Source organism: Pelophylax lessonae, assembly GCF_965119305.1.
Source record: "Pelophylax lessonae genome assembly, chromosome: 5".
Taxonomy (NCBI): Eukaryota; Metazoa; Chordata; class Amphibia; order Anura; family Ranidae; genus Pelophylax; species Pelophylax lessonae.
The window spans coordinates 366,577,435-366,595,850 of record NC_138772.1 but is presented as its reverse complement, the minus strand read 5'-3'; the positions used below and the strand labels follow the sequence as shown (position 1 = coordinate 366,595,850).

At 43.6% G+C, this 18,416-nt stretch overlaps 1 protein-coding gene across 1 annotated transcript in view; it reads left to right on the top strand.

Moving 5' to 3' along the window:
* LOC309556868 (uncharacterized protein) overlaps nucleotides 1-14,364 on the top strand; it is a 35,106-nt gene extending 20,742 nt beyond the window's left edge. Inside the window, exons 5-7 of the mRNA XM_082259393.1 lie at nucleotides 3,686-3,834; nucleotides 5,714-5,853; nucleotides 13,583-14,364. Coding sequence (XP_082115519.1) covers nucleotides 3,686-3,834; nucleotides 5,714-5,853; nucleotides 13,583-13,764 — 471 coding nt within the window. The 3' untranslated portion in view covers nucleotides 13,765-14,364. The remainder of the gene's footprint in view (nucleotides 1-3,685; nucleotides 3,835-5,713; nucleotides 5,854-13,582) is intronic.
* Nucleotides 14,365-18,416: the final 4,052 nt, after the last annotated feature.

Sequence of the window (18,416 nt, the reverse complement as noted above, 5' to 3'; positions counted from 1 at the left end):
TTGTATGAAAGCCTACTTGATAGGACAGAAATAGAATGGAATATTAGGTAAATTATCACGCTACATACACTATATTATCAAAAGTATTGGGACGCCTGCAGTGGCGTAGCGTGGGTTGTCAGCACCCGGGGCAAGGCAAGTAATTTGCGCCCCCTAACCCGCGGGATTTTAGCACTCGAGTCTCTTCCACTAGATTAGTTAAAGAAACCCTTACCCCCTAAGCATATGTATTGTTTGTTATGAAAATACTGATGTAATTAAAGTAAAATGCATCTAAATACAAGTTTGAATGACCAGCGTGCCCCCTTTTAATGCAGAATGACCAGTGTGCCCCCATTCAATGCAGAATGACCAGCGTGCCCCCATTCAATGCAGAATGACCAGCGTGCCCCCTTTCAAAGCAGAATGACCAGCGTGCCCCCTTTCAATGCAGAATGACCAGCGTGCCCCCTTTCAAAGCAGAATGACCAGCGTGCCCCCTTTCAATGCAGAATGACCAGCGTGCCCCCTTTCAATGCAGAATGACCAGCGTGCCCCCATTCAATGCAGAGAGACCAGCGTGCCCCCTTTCAATGCAGAATGACCAGTGTGCCCCCTTTCAATGCAGAGAGACCAGCGTGCCCCCATTCAATGCAGAGAGACCAGCGTGCCCCCTTTCAATGCAGAATGACCAGTGTGCCCCCTTTCAATGCAGAGAGACCAGCGTGCCCCCTTTCAATGCAGAATGACCAGGGTGCCCCCTTTCAATGCAGAATGACCAGCGTGCCCCCTTTCAATGCAGAGAGATCATGGTGCCCCCTTTCAATGCAGACAGACCAGCGTGCCCCCTTTCAATGCCGAATGACCAGCATGCCCCCTTTCAATGCAGAATGACCAGTGTGCCCCCTTTCAATGCAGAGAAACCAGCGTGCCCCCTTTCAATGCAGAATGACCAGCATGCCCCCTTTTAATGCAGAGAGATCATCGTGCCCCCTTACAATGCAGACAGACCAGCGTGCCCCCATTCAATGCAGAGAGATCATCGTGCCCCCTTTCAATGCAGAGTGACCAGCGTGCCCCCTTTCAATGCAGAGAGACTTACCTGCAGCGGCGGCTTCTCCTCAGTTCCCCGCATCTCCTCGAGTCCTCCCGCCTCCTCCTCGGCCAATGGCATGAGTTCGCCTTTCGGCCAATCTGGAAGCGGGTTTTGGACCCGCTTCCTGATTGGCCAGGAGGAGGAGGATCACACATGTCACACAATGGGTGGGTTCGGGGCGCACTACTCGGTGCCCCGGGTCCACCCTTTTTTGAAGCCTATTAGAGCCTCAGGTGATTAAAAAAAAAACCCACTCTGTGAAAGCACCAGGCTGCTGACTTACTCGCTGCTAAACTGACTGAGCAGTGAGGAGAGGCGGCATAGGCGGGGCTTGGCTTGCAACGCCACCCAACCCTACACCAATGGACAGGTGAGGCACAGTCCAGCCCCGCCCCGACCCGACCCGACCCACCATTTTCAGCCATAGGGCGGCCGCACTGGACATCTCTCAGCCTAAAGATGGAGGCAGCCGCAGACAGTGTGTGAACTGTGTATGTCAGAGTCAGACAAACAGAGTGACACTGCGGATGCGCCCCCCCAGATGTTGCGCCCGGTGCGGCTTGCCCCCCCTGCACCCCCCACGCTACGCCACTGGACGCCTGCCTTTACACACACACATGAACTTTAATGGCATCCCGGTCTTAGTTCATAGGGTTCTGTATTGAGTTGGCCCTCTTTTGCTGCTATAACAGCTTTAACTCTTCTGGGAAGGCTGTCCACAAGGTTTAGGAGTGTGTCTATGGGAATGTTTGACCATTCTTCCAGAAGCGCATTTGTGAAGTCAGGCATTAATGTTGGACAAGAAGGCCTGGCTCGAGGTCTCTGCTCTAATTCATCCCAAAGGTCTTCTATCAGGGTTGAGGCCAGGACTCTGTGCAGGCCAGTCAAGTTTCTCCACCCCAAACTCATTCATCCATGTCTTTATGGACCTTGCTTTGTGCACTGGTCCAAATCATTTGGTGGACGGGGGATTATGGTGCAGGTTTTTTTTAAGGGGTTGGGCTTGGCCCCTTAGTTCCAGTGAAGAAAACTCTCAGGGTGTCACCATACCAAGACATTTTGGACAATTTCATGTATCAAACTTTGTGGGAACAGTTTGGGGATGGCCCCTTCCTGTTCCAACATGACAACACACCAGTGCACAAAGCAAGTAGGCAAGACACACTTGTCTTTGTACTCATCTGGTTGCCTTAACGCACGCTTAACACCAAGCGTGTTTGCAGGCTTTCTTGTACATCATCATTAGAAGAGGCTTCCTTCTAGGATGACAGACATGCAGACCAATTTGATGCAGTGTGCGGCGTATGGTCTGAGCACTGACAGGCTGACCACCCCCCCCCCACCCCTTTAACCTCTGCAGCAAGGCTGACAGCACTCATACATCTATTTCCCAAAGACAACCTCTGGATATGACCCTGAGCATGTGCACTCAACTTCTTTGGTCGGCCATGGCGAGGCCTGTTCTGAGTGGAACCTGTCCTGTTAAACCGCTGTATGGTCTTGGCTACTGTGCTACATCTCAGTTTCAGGGTCTTGGCAATCTTCTTATAGCCTAGGCCATCTTTATGTAGAGCAGTAATTATTTTTTTCAAGTCTTTAGAGAGTTACATTGTTACATAGTAGTTGAGGTTGAATAAAGACAATAGTCCATCCAGTTCAACCTGTGTAGATGTGTGTGGACGTATTCATTTCCCATACCCCTGAATGTTTTGATCTTTGAGATGTATGTCCAAGAGTCTTTTAAAAGTAGCCAAACTCCCCGCAGTTACTACCATTTGTAGTAGAGCGTTCCACAATCTTATAGCCCTCACTGTAAAAAAAAAACCCTTGCGAAGCCTTAGTTTAAAATCGCTTCTCCTCTAATCGCATTGTATGGCCTCGGGTCCTCTTACATTCCTTGCGACTGAATCGTTTTTTTTCTATGCTGAGATCACCTTTGAGGTATTTGTAAATCGCTATCATGTCCCCTCTCAGGCGTCTCTTTTCCAGGGAGAATAAATCAAGCGCTTGTAAGCGCTCTTCGTAATAAAGGTCTTCCAATCCCCTAATTAGTTTAGTTGCCCTTCTCTGGACTCTCTCCAGCTCCAACACATCCCTTCTGAGGACTGGTGACCAGAACTGGATAGAGTACTCCAGATGTTGGCGGACCGCTGTCATGAGGTGCCATGTTGAACTTCCAGTGACCAGTATTAGAAAATGAGAGCGATAACACCAAATTTAATACACCTGCTCCCCATTCACACCTGAGACCTTGTAACACTAACGAGTCACATGACACCGGAGAGGGAAAATTGCTAACTGGGCCCAATTTGGACATTTTCACTTTGGGGTGTACTCACCTTTGTTGCCAGCGGTTTAGACATTAATGGCTGTGTGTTGAGTTATTTTGAGGGGACAGCAAATTTACACTGTTATACAAGCTGTACACTCACTACTTTACATTGTAGCAAAGTGTCATTTCTTCAGTGTTGTCACATGAAAAGATATAATAAAATATTTACAAAAATGTGAGGGGTGTACTCACTTTTGTGAGATACTGTACATTACTAGGGTGTCTAATAAAATTCTTATCCTGAAAAGAATCGTAACAGGTACTTTTTTTATTTTTAGGTACATAATGGATTGGCAACCTATGCCACATGGACATCCATAGCAACGATTGTCAATTTCGGATTAGTACTCAAGTATAACATTCACGTAATTGATCCTGATGTCAGCACTATTGTTCTTTCCCTGATTTTCTTTGTTGTCTTATTCTGGTAAGAGTTTGTGATTTTCATAGTTTTCTGCAGTTTATTATAGGGAGTTGTTGGTATTTGGTCACATCTTTATCCAGTAGTGCTAGTGCTAGTTTTGGAAAAAGTACACTGTACTTCTATATTGTAAAGAAAATACTGTAGTCTACATGGCAAACTTGTATTAGTTGGAGGATATAAAGAAGCACTACACTGACCTCTTGTGGCAATGAGATGAATGAGCAGTGATCTCAGCTCAGTGTCTGTCCTTGAATCTATTACAAAGCATCCAAAGCACCACAAATTTTGCAGACACCTCAAAGCGTAGTTTTGACATAAAATGCATAGCAACATTGTTCCATTTATTTCTAGCACTTTCACAAACTATATTTTTATTTTGAAGTTAAACTTTAATTAATATTAAACCCTTTGTGTTTTTTTAGTTTATCGCATTTGACTATAATGGATGAATAAAAGGTCCACCTCCTCCATTAAAAGAAGTGATAGTACAGCTTCTATGATTGGAGGAGGGGAGTGGAAAGGGCAGGCATTATTGGGCACTTTTAATGAGTGTCTGTCACAGGTCTATTGGCTCTATTAACGTTTGCTGCACTGGAAGGTTACAGTGGTGTGCATGAGTGGTATAGTAGGAAGAGGATTTCAAGGAATGCAAGAGCCAACAGCACACGGGGCACCTCTGATTATTAGTAGGTATTGTCCCTTGTGCTTATTTTTTATTTTTTTAAATTTGACTAAACTTAGGCTTTACCAGTGGACAGTGCAGCCTTTAGCCAGTCTCTTAGCTTGGGAAAGGGGAGGAGAGGAGTAGCAGGGGGGTGCCTTGCCATCCTAGATGTGTTTCTATTGATGCACACAGTTTAGAGAGACACAACTCTAGCTCCTGCATGCAAGGGTGCCTCAATAGGATGATGCCAGAGAAAGGAGCCATCCTAAAATGGCACCAGCTTAACCACTTGTCTACTGAGCACTTTGACCCCCTTCCTGCCTAGGTCAATTTTCAGCTTTCAGCACTTTCACACTTTGAATGACAATTGAGCAGTAACGCAACACTGAACCCATATAACATTTTTTTCCACACAAATAAAGCTTTCTTCTGGTGGTATTTAATACTTTTTCTAAACAAATGAAAAAAGACAGAAAATTTTGATTAAAATTTTCTGTTATGAAATTTTGCAAATAAATAAAGTAAAAAGTATAAAGTAAGTGCTGCATCTGCTAGCTGACAGTGTAGGCTGTTAACTCTATCTGCTTGTGCTGTCGGCTACCAAATGCAGCTCCTAAACCTAGAGGATCACAATCTGCCACATTGAAGCATTAAAGTGGTTCTAAAGTTTCAAGGTTCTTTCACCTTAATGCACTATGTGCATTAAGGTGAAAAACCTTCTGTGCTGAAGCGCCCCCCCCCCCCCCCATTTTCTTATCTGAGCCCGATTCGATCCAGCGATGTGCAAGAATGCAGTGAGTCTCACCGCTGTCTTGCTCCTTATTGGGCAGATTGATAGAAGCGGGAGCCATTGGCTCTCATTGCTGTCTATCAAATGCTGTGACATGGGAGCGGGGGGCAAGATTCAGGAGTGAGCACACATGGTTGCCACCATGGAAAGCAGCTTTTCATGGGGGCACCTGCCAAAGAGGAGGGGCCTATAGTGCTGGCGGGGAGACTCCAGAAGAGAAGGATCAGGGCTGCTCTGTACCAAAGAGCAAAAGCACAGAGTAGGTAAGTATAACATGTTTGTTATTTCAATTTTTTTTAAAAAACAAAGGTTTTGAACCATTTTAAGTTTTATTGTTTCTTTAGGTCCTCTACTGTTTTCACCTTTGTATATAGGCTTACATATCATACTGTTACAATGTACAAATATTTTTATGTTCTGTTTAACAGGTTCTTGATGGAAACATTTATTTTTGAAAAATATGTGCGCTATACCTTTACAATTTACCCAGTAGCAATAGTTGCTTCAGTTGGAGTCTTTGTTGGGGCAGAAGAGTCTTCGGAAATGACAAACAATGATGTAATAAATGGTGAGTTGCCTATCACTTACTCCTATATGTTTCCTGTACTGTAGATTAAGTTTTATAAACTTTCCACATGCACATGTTAGGTACTAATGTGAAGTGTGTCACATGACATCACTGTGTTAATTTGTCACACTACAGGTTTGAAGACTATGCTAGGACACTGTGGAAATTTACATTCACACTGCTATCGCCAATTATTCAGTAGTGGGGAATGGCCAATTTTGGCTCTTTTTCTTTAAACCTCTGGCACTTTTATAGAAAACAGCCTGCATAAATCCTCTAGACCCTGCTCTGTGGTTGGACACTATAGAGAAGTATTCTTTATAACTGCCAAACTGGCCATACGCAATACAATTTTAATCATCCTCTACAAGCTTTTAAAGCAAATCTGTGGCCATGTGACTATTGAGTATTTACATATTTCTAATAAACAGTAATTTAATTCTGTATCCCTCATTGACCTCTGTAGCTGCAGGCACTCTGGAGCAACTCATCCCTATAATTTACAGTTTACTTAAGAAGCTCAGCTAACCCCTGTTCCCACCTCCCAGAACTCCTGCTCAGTGTTAGGTTCACATCTTTTTGGCTAGGGAACACAAGCAAAATCGCAAGTGTTCCCAACTGCAGACAAATGCACTGCACGTTAGCAGACCTGTGGGATGTCATTACTTTCTAGTGGCACCCCATACATCAGCACCAGTGGCATGTTTTTGCATGCATCATGCACCTTGGTGTGGCGCATAGCTCAATAAAATTAATGTGTTACCCTACTAGCGATATGCCCGTGCAAACTTGCTCACTCAGATCTGAACAAAGCCTTCAAATTAAAAATTAGAAGACTGGAAGGCCACTAAAACACAGCTAGGAAAGTCAATTAGGGTGAGCTGAGCTGCTAAGAGAAGATTTGAACAACTTCAGTGTTTCTGCTCTGCAGCTGCAAAGGTCAGTATACACTGAGCAGCCAAAACATTATGACCACTGACAGGTAAAGGGAATATCTTATTACAATGGCATCTGAAAATTGGTGGGATATATTAGGTAGCAATTGAACATGTTGTCTGTAAATTTGATGTGGTGAAAGCAGAAAAAAAACGAGCATCGCAATTTTTTGTGTATGGGGCTGTGAAGCCCATGGTGACCCGTTTCCACAACCAAAAGCTTCTACAATGGTCACCAGAACATCAAAACTGGACTACGGAGCAATGGAAGAAGGTGCTTGGTCTGATAAATCTTGTTACTTTTACATAATGTGAATGGCTGGGTGTGTGTGTGTCACTTACCTGGGGAAGACATGGCACCATGATACGGTATAAGAAGGCAACTTGGCAGAGGCAGTGTGATGCTTTGGGCAATGTTCTACTGGGAGACCTTGAGTCCTGCCATTCATGTGAATGTTTCTTTGGTGTCCATGCCTCAATGGGTCAGGGCTGTTTTAGCAAAAGGGGGCCATACTCAATATTAGGTGAGTGATCATAATGTATCATATGGTAGGTGACAAAGTGGGAAAACTCAAAATGGTTTAAAAAGAGTGCATTCGTTATATGATACTAAAGGGATTATGAAACCAAATATGTTGATGAATATAACAAAATGGAAAGGTGAGCCTAATCTCCAGTTTCTAATATATTCAATATTGAAAGGTCTGTGTAACGCTCCTGCGTTTTTATATGGTGTGGATTTTCAGCTGCAGAAATAGTTCCACGTCAGTAGTCATGTAAGAGATATGCTGAGATACCATTCCCAACCTCAATGACTCATCATGTGTGGAAGGTCTTATTTCAGCCAGTAAATACACACAATTAGCAAGCTGGTTCCTAGAGTGACTTTATGTATGTGGTAACACAATGATGAAGGTTGAGGGATAGGTTGAGTGGAGGTGGTAGGTGATAGACACTTGAAGGTGAGACAGTAGCAGATGGATGCAGGAAGGTTTAGCAATGTTGTATGATAGCAGATGATAGAATAGCAGGTGGATATACAAAAGAGATCAACCCAGTGCAGAAAAGTAGCAGTAGTCTCAAGAGCTAGCAATCTAGTTATGCAGATGTGATAAACAGTCTTTACTATGCAGAGCTAGATAGTGTAAGCTTAGTATAAGTTTATAGAGAATTCCCCTGCGGGGTACTTAGCACTATTAGCGATACAGCCGAAGGGTGGTTCAGGAGAGGCGGATGATCCAGTAGCGGGATACAGGGATCAGCGCAGCGAGGTTCCGTCAGCGAAGTAAGCTTGCAAGCATGGAAGCTTCAAGCAAGGTTAGCATCCAGGTAAGGGTGTTTGAACGAACACATGTGAGTGAGAACCGGCGCTTTAAATAGCCATCTAGTCCGGCGCTGGGTGATGACAGCTCCAGTCTTAAAGGTGTATGCGCACCTTTCCAAAAGTAAATGGTGGGGCGCATACACTTGTGGAAAGTGTAATTTAGGGTACCAAAGGTACCGGAACATTACAATACCCCCCCTTAAGGCCTGCTCCTGAAGGCCTCTGGAGCTGGTTTGTCTGGGTATCTCGCATGAAAATTGCGGATTAATCTAGGGGCATGTATGTCAGAGGTGTTTAGCCAGGTGTCGTCTTGGGGCCCATAGTTCTTTCATCTAACCAAGTACTGAAGTCTTCTTCTGTAGATACGAGAATCCAGAATCTCTTTTATCTCGTATTCTTCTCCACCTTCAACTTGTACAGGAGGGGGAGGTGGAATATTAGGCCTTATTCCTTGGTCCGGAACATGGGGTTTTAGTAGCGACACATGGAAAATGGGATGGATTTTTAGGTCCATTGGCAATGTAAGCTGCACTGCAGCTTTTCCAATAAGTTTCTTGATTGGGAAAGGTCCCAAGAACAGAGGTCCAAGCTTTTTGCTAGGGATCTTCAGTCTCAAGTTTTTTGTTGAGAGCCAAACGAGGTCCCCGATAGTATACTGTGGAGAAGGTCTTCTACGAAGATCATAGTACTTCTTTTGTTGACTGTGAGCGTGTGCAATGGTAGTATTTAGTAAACCCAGAGAATCCTTTATTTGGGTAAGATAGTCTGAGGCTACTGGGTTATTTGAAGGAAGGATGCGTGGAGGGAGAATAGAGGGATGGAACCCATAGTTCAAGTAGAACGGACTCTGCCTGGTTGTACTGTGAGTTGCGTTGTTGTAGGCAAATTCTGCCAGGGGGAGAAGATCCAACCAATCATCCTGTTGGTAAGAAGTGTAACAACGTAAATACTGCTCGATGCATTGGTTGACTCTTTCAGTCTGTCCGTTGGTCTGCGGATGGTAAGGAGAAGTGAGCTTCCGCTCAATCCGTAGTATGTGACATAGTTCTTGCCAGAATTTAGAAATAAATTGGGATCCACGGTCAGACAGAAGAGTTTTTGGGATACCATGTAATCTGAAGACATGTTTCATCAGGAGTTCTGCCGTTTGTTTGGACGAAGGTAGTCTGCGAATAGCAATGAAATGTGCCATCTTTGTCAGATGGTCCACTGACACCAAGATGGTATTAAATCCTTTGGAAGGAGGCAATTCTACGATGAAGTCCAATGACAAAACCTCCCATGGAGTTTGGGGTATTGGTAGACTGCATAGTAGACCGGATGGTCTCGTAGTGTCAATTTTGGACCTGGCACAGACATTGTGCATGAAGAGACGAATTTTTGTATAGATGTTTTCATGTCAGGCCACCAAAATTGTCGAGAAATCAAATTGAAAGTCTTTGTCATACCCATATGTCCTGCCATAGGCACATCATGCGATAATTCCAAGATCTTGGTGCGTAGGGTAGGTGGTATGTAAAGTTTGTCATTGTAGTAGAGGAAGCCTTCTGCATCAGTATTTAGTTGTGGTGGGGATGAATCCAAACTTATACCATGCAGAACCTCTTCCTTTAAGGAACGGACAACTCCAATAATGCGTTTGTGAGGTATTATAGGAACGGAAGGGATTTCAAAGTAGTTTTCTTCAGTTAGTCGTGATAGTGCATCCGCCTTTTTGTTCTTATCTGCAGGTGTGTAGGTCACTAGGAAGTTAAACCTTAGAAAGAATAGTGACCATCGTACCTGTCGATGCGAGAGAGTTTTGCTAGTCTGAAGATATTGGAGGTTTTTATAGTCCGTGTATATAATTATTGGTAGTTGGGTGCCTTCGAGTAAATGTCGCCAATTCTCCAGAGCCAATTTTATAGCAAGCAGTTCCTTTTCACCCACGGGGTAATTTATCTCGGGACTGCTCAGGGATTTAGAAAAAAAAGCGACTGGATGAAGTGGTGAAGTGTGGGTAGGTCGTTGGGAGAGTATTGCTCCTACTGCCATGTTTGACGCATCTACCTCCAGAATGTATTGGAGGGATGGGTCTGGATGGCGTAATATGGGAGCGGAAGTAAACCTTGTCTTTAACAAGTGGAAAGCCTTATTTGCTTCTTCTGACCATTTAAATTCTATTTTTATGCTAGTGAGCTGTGTGAGGGGTCTCACAATAGCAGAAAAGTTTTTTATGAACTTCCTGTAGAAATTTGAAAATCCCAGGAATCGCTGTAGCGCCTTGCGTGTAGTTGGTGTAGGCCAATCCTGAATGCAGGATATTTTACTCATGTCCATCTCGATTCCTGTTTTGGATATGATGTAGCCTAGAAAGAGTACCTCATCTTTATGGAACAAGCATTTCTTCAGCTTCACATAAAGATTATGTGCAAGCAATCTCGATAATACAAGTCTTACATGTCTTATGTGTTCAGACAGGGTCCGTGAATATATAAGTATATCGTCCAGATATACCACAACACAGACATCTAGTAAGTCTTTAAAAATATCGTTTATAAAACGTTGGAAAACTGCAGGGGCATTGCATAGGCCGAATGGCATCACAAGATATTCGAACAATCCGTATCTAGTTCTGAATGCAGTCTTCCACTCGTGTCCATCACGGATTCGAATGAGATTGTATGCTCCTTTCAGGTCTAATTTTAAAAAAATAGGTAGCTCCACGCACCTGCTCAATGAGCTCAGGGATAAGCGGTAGAGGATAGCGATCTTTTATTGTGATAGCATTCAATTTCCTGTAGTCGATGATAGGTCTGAGACTTGAATCTTTATTGCGAACAAAAAAGAGTCCTGCTGCTGTGGAAGAAGTGGAAGGTCTAATAAAACCTTTTTCCAAGTTCTCATCCAAATAGGTTTTGAGATGGGCAAGTTCATCCTGTGAAAGAGGATAAACATGACCGAACGGCAATTTGCTATTTGGGAGTAGATCAATGCTACAATCATAGTCTCGATGAGGAGGTAATGCTTGAGCATTTTTCTCAAGAAAAACCTCAGAAAGATCCTGATAACATAGTGGTGCAATCTCATCTGTCACCACAGACAGAATCTTCCCGGAAAACGGGAGGTTACACGTTTCCTCGCAATAACAAGAAGGGAAGGTCAAGGACCGTTTCTTCCAATCTATGGTTGGTTGGTGTGTGTGCAACCAGGGAATTTCCAACACAATGGGAAAGTGGGGTGATGGTATTAAATCGAAGGTAGAAGTCTCCCTATGAGACTCATTAATAGTGACTAGAAGTGCTTGTGTCTGATCGGTGATCGGACCAGAGGATAACGGAGCACCGGTAATAAGACTTACTGAGACAGGTTTGAGTTTAGAAATAATAGGAATTTTATTTAAAGCAGCAAAACATATATCCATATAATTTCCACAAGATCCTGTGTCAATCATGGCCTTAGTAGTAATCCTGTTCTGGTCCCAATGTCAAAAAAACAGAAATGTAGGGGTTAGTGAATGAAGTTGTCAATGCTCCTAGGGAGACATGTGAACACTCACCCTTCTTTTTGTTGACTAGGGGACAGACGTTTATCTTGTGATCCGGGGATGCACAGTACAAGCAGAGATTTTCATTTCGTCTTTTGGCTTTTTCCATAGTTGATAGCGGTGGGCGTATGGTTCCTACCTCCATAGGAACGGCCAGACTCCGAGAGTAAACGGATAATGGCATTCCCATCTTTTCAGCCTTTCTTTCTCGTAGTCTTCTATCTATGGTAATACTGAGTTGTATTAATGCATCCAGGGTTTTTGGCAGATCCGCTCGGGCGAGCTCGTCCTTAACGGCTTCCGATAGGCCAAGCCTAAATTGGGTTTTCAGAGATGCATCATTCCATTCTGAATCAAGGGTCCATCTCTTGAACTCTGCGACAAAGTCTTCTACAGGCCTCCTTCCTTGTTTCAAGGATCTTAACTGAAGATCAGCAGTACTCTGCCTATTGGGGTCATCATATAGGCTAGTGAGCTCTGCCAGGAACAAGGCATAGGAGTTGAGAAGCTGGTCGTTTTTCTCAAAAAGAGAATCTGCCCAGGCTCGAGGATCGCTTGATAGGTAAGAAATAATAGTACAAACCTTAATGTTATCAGTAAGGTAGGTACGAGGTTTTAGCAAAAAAAGTAACTCACATGCGTTTTTAAATTCGCGAAATTTTTTGCGATCGCCTGTAAATACTAAAGGGGGATTTATCTTGGGTTCAGGGGACTGAGCAGAGGTAAGTTGTGTCAGTCTAATTACCTGCTGCGACAGAGCCTGATTGTCTTCTTTTAATTCAGCAAGTGCGTGTATTAACGCAGATACTTGCTGTTTTAATTGTGTCACCTGAGTGGTTATTTCTGGAACTATTTCTGCTGAATCCATTTTTGGGTTCGTTCAATCTGTAACGCTCCTGCGTTTTTATATGGTGTGGATTTTCAGCTGCAGAAATAGTTCCACGTCAGTAGTCATGTAAGAGATATGCTGAGATACCATTCCCAACCTCAATGACTCATCATGTGTGGAAGGTCTTATTTCAGCCAGTAAATACACACAATTAGCAAGCTGGTTCCTAGAGTGACTTTATGTATGTGGTAACACAATGATGAAGGTTGAGGGATAGGTTGAGTGGAGGTGGTAGGTGATAGACACTTGAAGGTGAGACAGTAGCAGATGGATGCAGGAAGGTTTAGCAATGTTGTATGATAGCAGATGATAGAATAGCAGGTGGATATACAAAAGAGATCAACCCAGTGCAGAAAAGTAGCAGTAGTCTCAAGAGCTAGCAATCTAGTTATGCAGATGTGATAAACAGTCTTTACTATGCAGAGCTAGATAGTGTAAGCTTAGTATAAGTTTATAGAGAATTCCCCTGCGGGGTACTTAGCACTATTAGCGATACAGCCGAAGGGTGGTTCAGGAGAGGCGGATGATCCAGTAGCGGGATACAGGGATCAGCGCAGCGAGGTTCCATCAGCGAAGTAAGCTTGCAAGCATGGAAGCTTCAAGCAAGGTTAGCATCCAGGTAAGGGTGTTTGAACGAACACATGTGAGTGAGAACCGGCGCTTTAAATAGCCATCTAGTCCGGCGCTGGGTGATGACAGCTCCAGTCTTAAAGGTGTATGCGCACCTTTCCAAAAGTAAATGGTGGGGCGCATACACTTGTGGAAAGTGTAATTTAGGGTACCAAAGGTACCGGAACATTACAGTCTGGCAGGAAAATATATTTTTGTACATATTTGTATTGGCTATTGTAGAATGCATGTATTAAAAGACTGAGCGGGACTAAATACCCTACTTTTATTCTTATATCATCAATATTTTCAAATATACAGTAATTATTCATGCTAACAAAACATATAAGGACATGATCCTTTGCATAACATGTCAGTGATTGTTTTATATACAGTTTCTAACTATTGTCAATGACTACTAATGCTATTAATATGTATTTTTGCAGTTGTGATCATTGCAGCAAGCTCTGTTTTTTGCCTCTTGCGGTTTGCACTGCTCTTCTCTTGTGATAAGTTGAGACCCTTGATCTCAGAAAATAAGGTTGACCTCTTCAAAGAATTCCATATAAATACATCACAAACCAATGGTCATGTCAATCCCATGGATATGGAAGGAGATGAGCTATAAGAATCAATAAAACATAGACCTTTGAGAAGAAAAAGAGGGACGCTTGAAGTACCAGTACTCATGAAAAGCAGCAATCTGATTGCCTACTGCACACGGCTGTACTTTGCTCTGACGTATTAAAATGAACCTTTGCGCAGATCATGTGCATTAAAGTATTTGCATATTCTGAACAAGTTTCGAAAGCACATTAAAACACATCTTCCTTCACCTCAGTAGCTTCAGGAATTGTGGGGAAATTCATGTTTACAACAGAGGAACTGAAATCACAATTCCTCTCCCCTTTAGTTAAAATGGAAACAGAATATTAGTGGCTTGCCAGCCTTCTGATCTAAGCACACAGAATGTGCTTTTAAGCGGCCACAAACCAGCTAAAAAAAACTTTAGAGTAATTCCTGTCATCTATGATGATCTTTGAGAATGAATTACTTCAGTACATGCAGCTAGAGAGGTCAAGGATGAGTTGTTTTAAAGTCCTTTTAATGCATGTTAAAATTATGTAAAACCAAAAATGTCCATAGTCTGGGCCCAGGTTTCTCCTAAATAAGCCCAAAGGGCTTTGTAAATAGCACAGAGTCATGCACTATTTGTTTTCAATATTCTTATAAATTACAATACCAAGACATTTGTCAGTACTTATCATGACTAAATCTATCATAACAACTGAGCTTCACTGATGTCATTGTTACTATATATTTATGCTTATGTTGAGATCTACTTATGTTTTGATAGTATTGAAATCAATGTTATTAGAGGTGTAACGTATTTATTTTATAAAAAAAAACAAAAAAACTTCACTTCTTTTTGAGATATCACTGTTGTTAAATCCAACTACTTTTTATATGTATCAAAGGGAAAATAACAAAAAAGTTACCTTTACATTCATTTATTGTTCATTTAGGAAACATACATTTGCTGAATATTTTTCATTGTCAAATAGAAACAAAAAAGCTGCTGAAAAAAAAACTGTGACCACCGTTTGCTTAAACTGTGGTCCAGATTAATATATCAATAAATAAAAAACTATTAATAATAATAATGCACTTTACAAATTTATTGCAACGCATTATATAGGATTTATATAGCGCCAACATTTTGCTCAACTTTACACTTGCACTTTACAATGAGAAGGAAGACAGTACAGTTACAATATAATTCAATACAGGAGGAATCAGAGGACCCTGTTCATTAGAGCTAACAATCTAAAAGAGAGGTGTCACAGACCGCTTGGCACCCAGCCTGGGTGCCACCGCCAAGATACAGCTTCCTCCACTCTGGAAACAGGAACTAGGTATTATAGCTGAGAATTTCACTCAAGAACTAGACAAAACCAGCTTAGGTAAAAACTGAAACCCTTTATTGAAAACTCAAACAGAATTTTTACCACACAAAATCAGATAAGAACTTGATCACATTATCCTAAACAATGCAATCTTTAAACAGTAATATCATCAATATATCTAATGAACAGCTAACATAAACATTAAGCTAATCAACAGCTCGCAACTAAGGCTCCATGTACACGGGACGTTGTTAAAAGTCCCTTTGAATTCTGGAATTTTTAGGACATTTAAAACGTCTGTTAGGTCGCGTTTGCACCCGCGTTTAGCGGGCGTTTGCGTTTAGAACCGTTCCTAGAGGTCAAAAAAATCATTCCCCTTTAAAATGGAAAAACGCGAGCGCTAAACGCGGGTCATGACGTTCGGTCACGTTCGACCGCGTTCGGTCGCGTTTTTGCGTTTGAAACGCCGGGAAACACACGTTCGAACTGCCTGCAAACGACCCTGTGTACATGGACAGATAAGATAACATGTAGGTGGGTTCAGAGGCTTCTGAAAAAAATGCCCAACTGCTCCTAAACGGCCATTTACAACGTCCCGTGTACATGGAGCCTTACAGCTAACAGTGATCTAATTAACAGTAAGCTAATCAACAGCCAGGCACCCAGACTGCGAGCATCCAACCCAGAAAGCCTGGCAACAAGATACACAAAATACATTATACATGCTGTCTTCAGGTGTTTGGTTTTCACTTGTGTAGTATGTCCACTAGACAAGACATCATAAAAACTCATACAATATTCCAGTAGTCTCAAAAAGTGCAATTCATTTATCTTCATAGATTTCTTGAGGGAGATTGTTGACAAATATTTATGTTCCAAGTGGAGGAGCTTCTCCAACCCAGTCTGCAGGAGGGCCAACATATTTCCTCTAATCATTACCCTGTACAAGGTTAATATTACACCTTTCCATCCACTCCAGAAGGGAAGCTTTATTGTCTTTATTCAGAGAATTATTCCAAGCCTCACTCTCAGTGTTCATCACGTTGTAGTCCATTATTCGAAAATGATCTGCTCTCCATGGGATTAGAGGCTGAACTGAGCTCTTTTTCATGTTCTGACCAGAAGAAACAGACAACATCCCGGTCTCCCTCATGGGCCATAATCATTGGGTATAAGGCTAGCCCCGAGTCCCCACCCAAAAGCCCCTGTCCCGTTTGGGACTGTCACAGGAGGGTCAAGTGATGCAAAAGGTATTAACTGTGGGGAATGAACTGATAGAGAAAATAAAATTACAGTTCTTAGGTTGGGGAAAGACAGGCTCAGGGGCATACCAAGGGGTTGGCCAGATTGGCGCCCACCAGGGGCGCAGGCCAGGAGGGGGGCAAAAAAACTGTCAGTTTTAGGAGTGATTTTTGCGCCCTCCACTCAGCCTGCACCCCTGGTGCCCCCAGGCAGCGTGCAGATCCAATCCTGGAGCCCTGTGTCCACTCCAGGCGGTTGTGCAGGCTCTCCGGAGCTCTGTCCGCCCACACATACGGGTGGTCAGAGTCACATGACCATGATATCATCAATCGGCTCCAGCTCGGTGACAGGATGGGGATGGGGACTGCACTGAGCTGTCAGAGGAGCCCGTACCACCGATCAGCGTGGTGAGACTCCTTCAACCTCCTCTCCACTCCCAGTCAAAGCTGACTGGGGGACCCCCTCTCTCTCTCTGTCACCCCCTCTCTCTCTCTCTCTGTCACCCCCCCTCTCTCTCTCTCTGTCACCCCCTCTCTCTCTCTCTCTGTCACCCCCCTTCTCTCTCTCACCCCCCTCTATCCCTCACCCCGTCTCTCTCTCTATCTGCCCCCCCTCTCTCTCTGTCACACCTCTCTCTCTCTGTCATCCCTCTCTCTCTCTGTCACCCCCCCCTCTCTCTCTCTCTCTCTCTCTCTCACCCCCCTCTCTCTCTCTATCACCCCCCTCTCTCTATCTCTGTCACCCTCCTCTCTCTCTGTCACCCCCTCTCTCTTTCTGTCACCCCCTCTTTCTCTCTCTCTGTCACCCCCCTCTCTCTTTCTGTCACCCCCCCTCTGTCTCTCTCTGTCACCCCCTCTCTCTTTTTGTCACCCCTTCTCTCTCTTTCTGTCACCCCTCTCTCTCTCTCTCTCTCTGTCACCCCATCTCTCTCTCTCTCTCTCTCTCACCCCATCTATCTCTCTCTTTGTCACCCCCCTCTCTCTCTCTCTATGTCACCCCATCTATCTCTCTATCTGCCACCCCTCTCTCCCTGCCACCCCCTCTCTCTCTCCCTGCCACCCCCTCTCTCTCTCTCTGTCGCCCCCTCTCTCTCTCTATCTATCTACCCCCCTCTCTCTCTCTCTACCCCCTCTCTCTCTCTGTCATCCCCCCTCTTTTGCTGTTACCCCCTCTCTCTCGCTGTCACCCCCTGTCTCTCTGTAACCCCCTTTTTTCTCTCTCTCTGTCAAACCCCGCCTCTCTCTCTGTCAACCCCCCCTCTCTCTCTATTTCAGGATGGGGGCCACCAATACAGCTTCTCGCCAATGGCGCTGGAGACCCTAGGTACGCCTCTGGATAGGCTTCTCGGAAGAGGAGGGTTTTCAGGGATTTTCTAAAAGTAGACAGAGTAGGAGATAGTCGAAAATATTGGGGTAGGGAATTCCAAAGGATTGGGGGAGGCTCGAAGACCTGAATGTGAGCGTGGGAGAAAGTGTTAAGGAAGCTAGAGAGCAGAAGATGTTGGGAGGAATGAAGAGAACGATTTTATACATCATTTTTTATTGTAATAAAGGTTTTATTAGAAATGTAAATTTAATTTATGTGTATGAATACACAAAACTTCCAATTATAGTATAATAATAAATGGCAGTCAAATTAATTATGATATACAAGACCAAGATCAATGAGGAAGCTTGGGAGAGGAAAGGAACCTATTGAGTCCAAATCAACAACGGGGGCCTTCAGCTGCTTTGAGTGATGTTTGGAGTTCAATTTATGCATTTCTATATACACTATATTACCAAAAGTATTGGGATACCTGCCTTTACACGCACATGAACTTTAATGGCATCACAGTCTTAGTTCATAGGGTTTCAATATTGAGTTGGCCCACCCTTTGCAGCTTTACCAGCTTCAACTCTTCTGGGAAGGCTGTTCACAAGGTTTAGGAGTGTGTCTATGGGAATGTTTGACTGTTCTTCCAGAAGCACATTTGTTAGGTCGGGTAATGATATGAATGAGAAGGCCTGGCTTCCAGTCTGCTCTCTAATTCTCTAAAGGAGTTCTGTCGGGTTGAGGCCAGGACTCTGTGCAAGCCAGTCAAGTTTCTCCACCCCAAACTCGCTCATCCATATCTTTATTGACCTTGCTT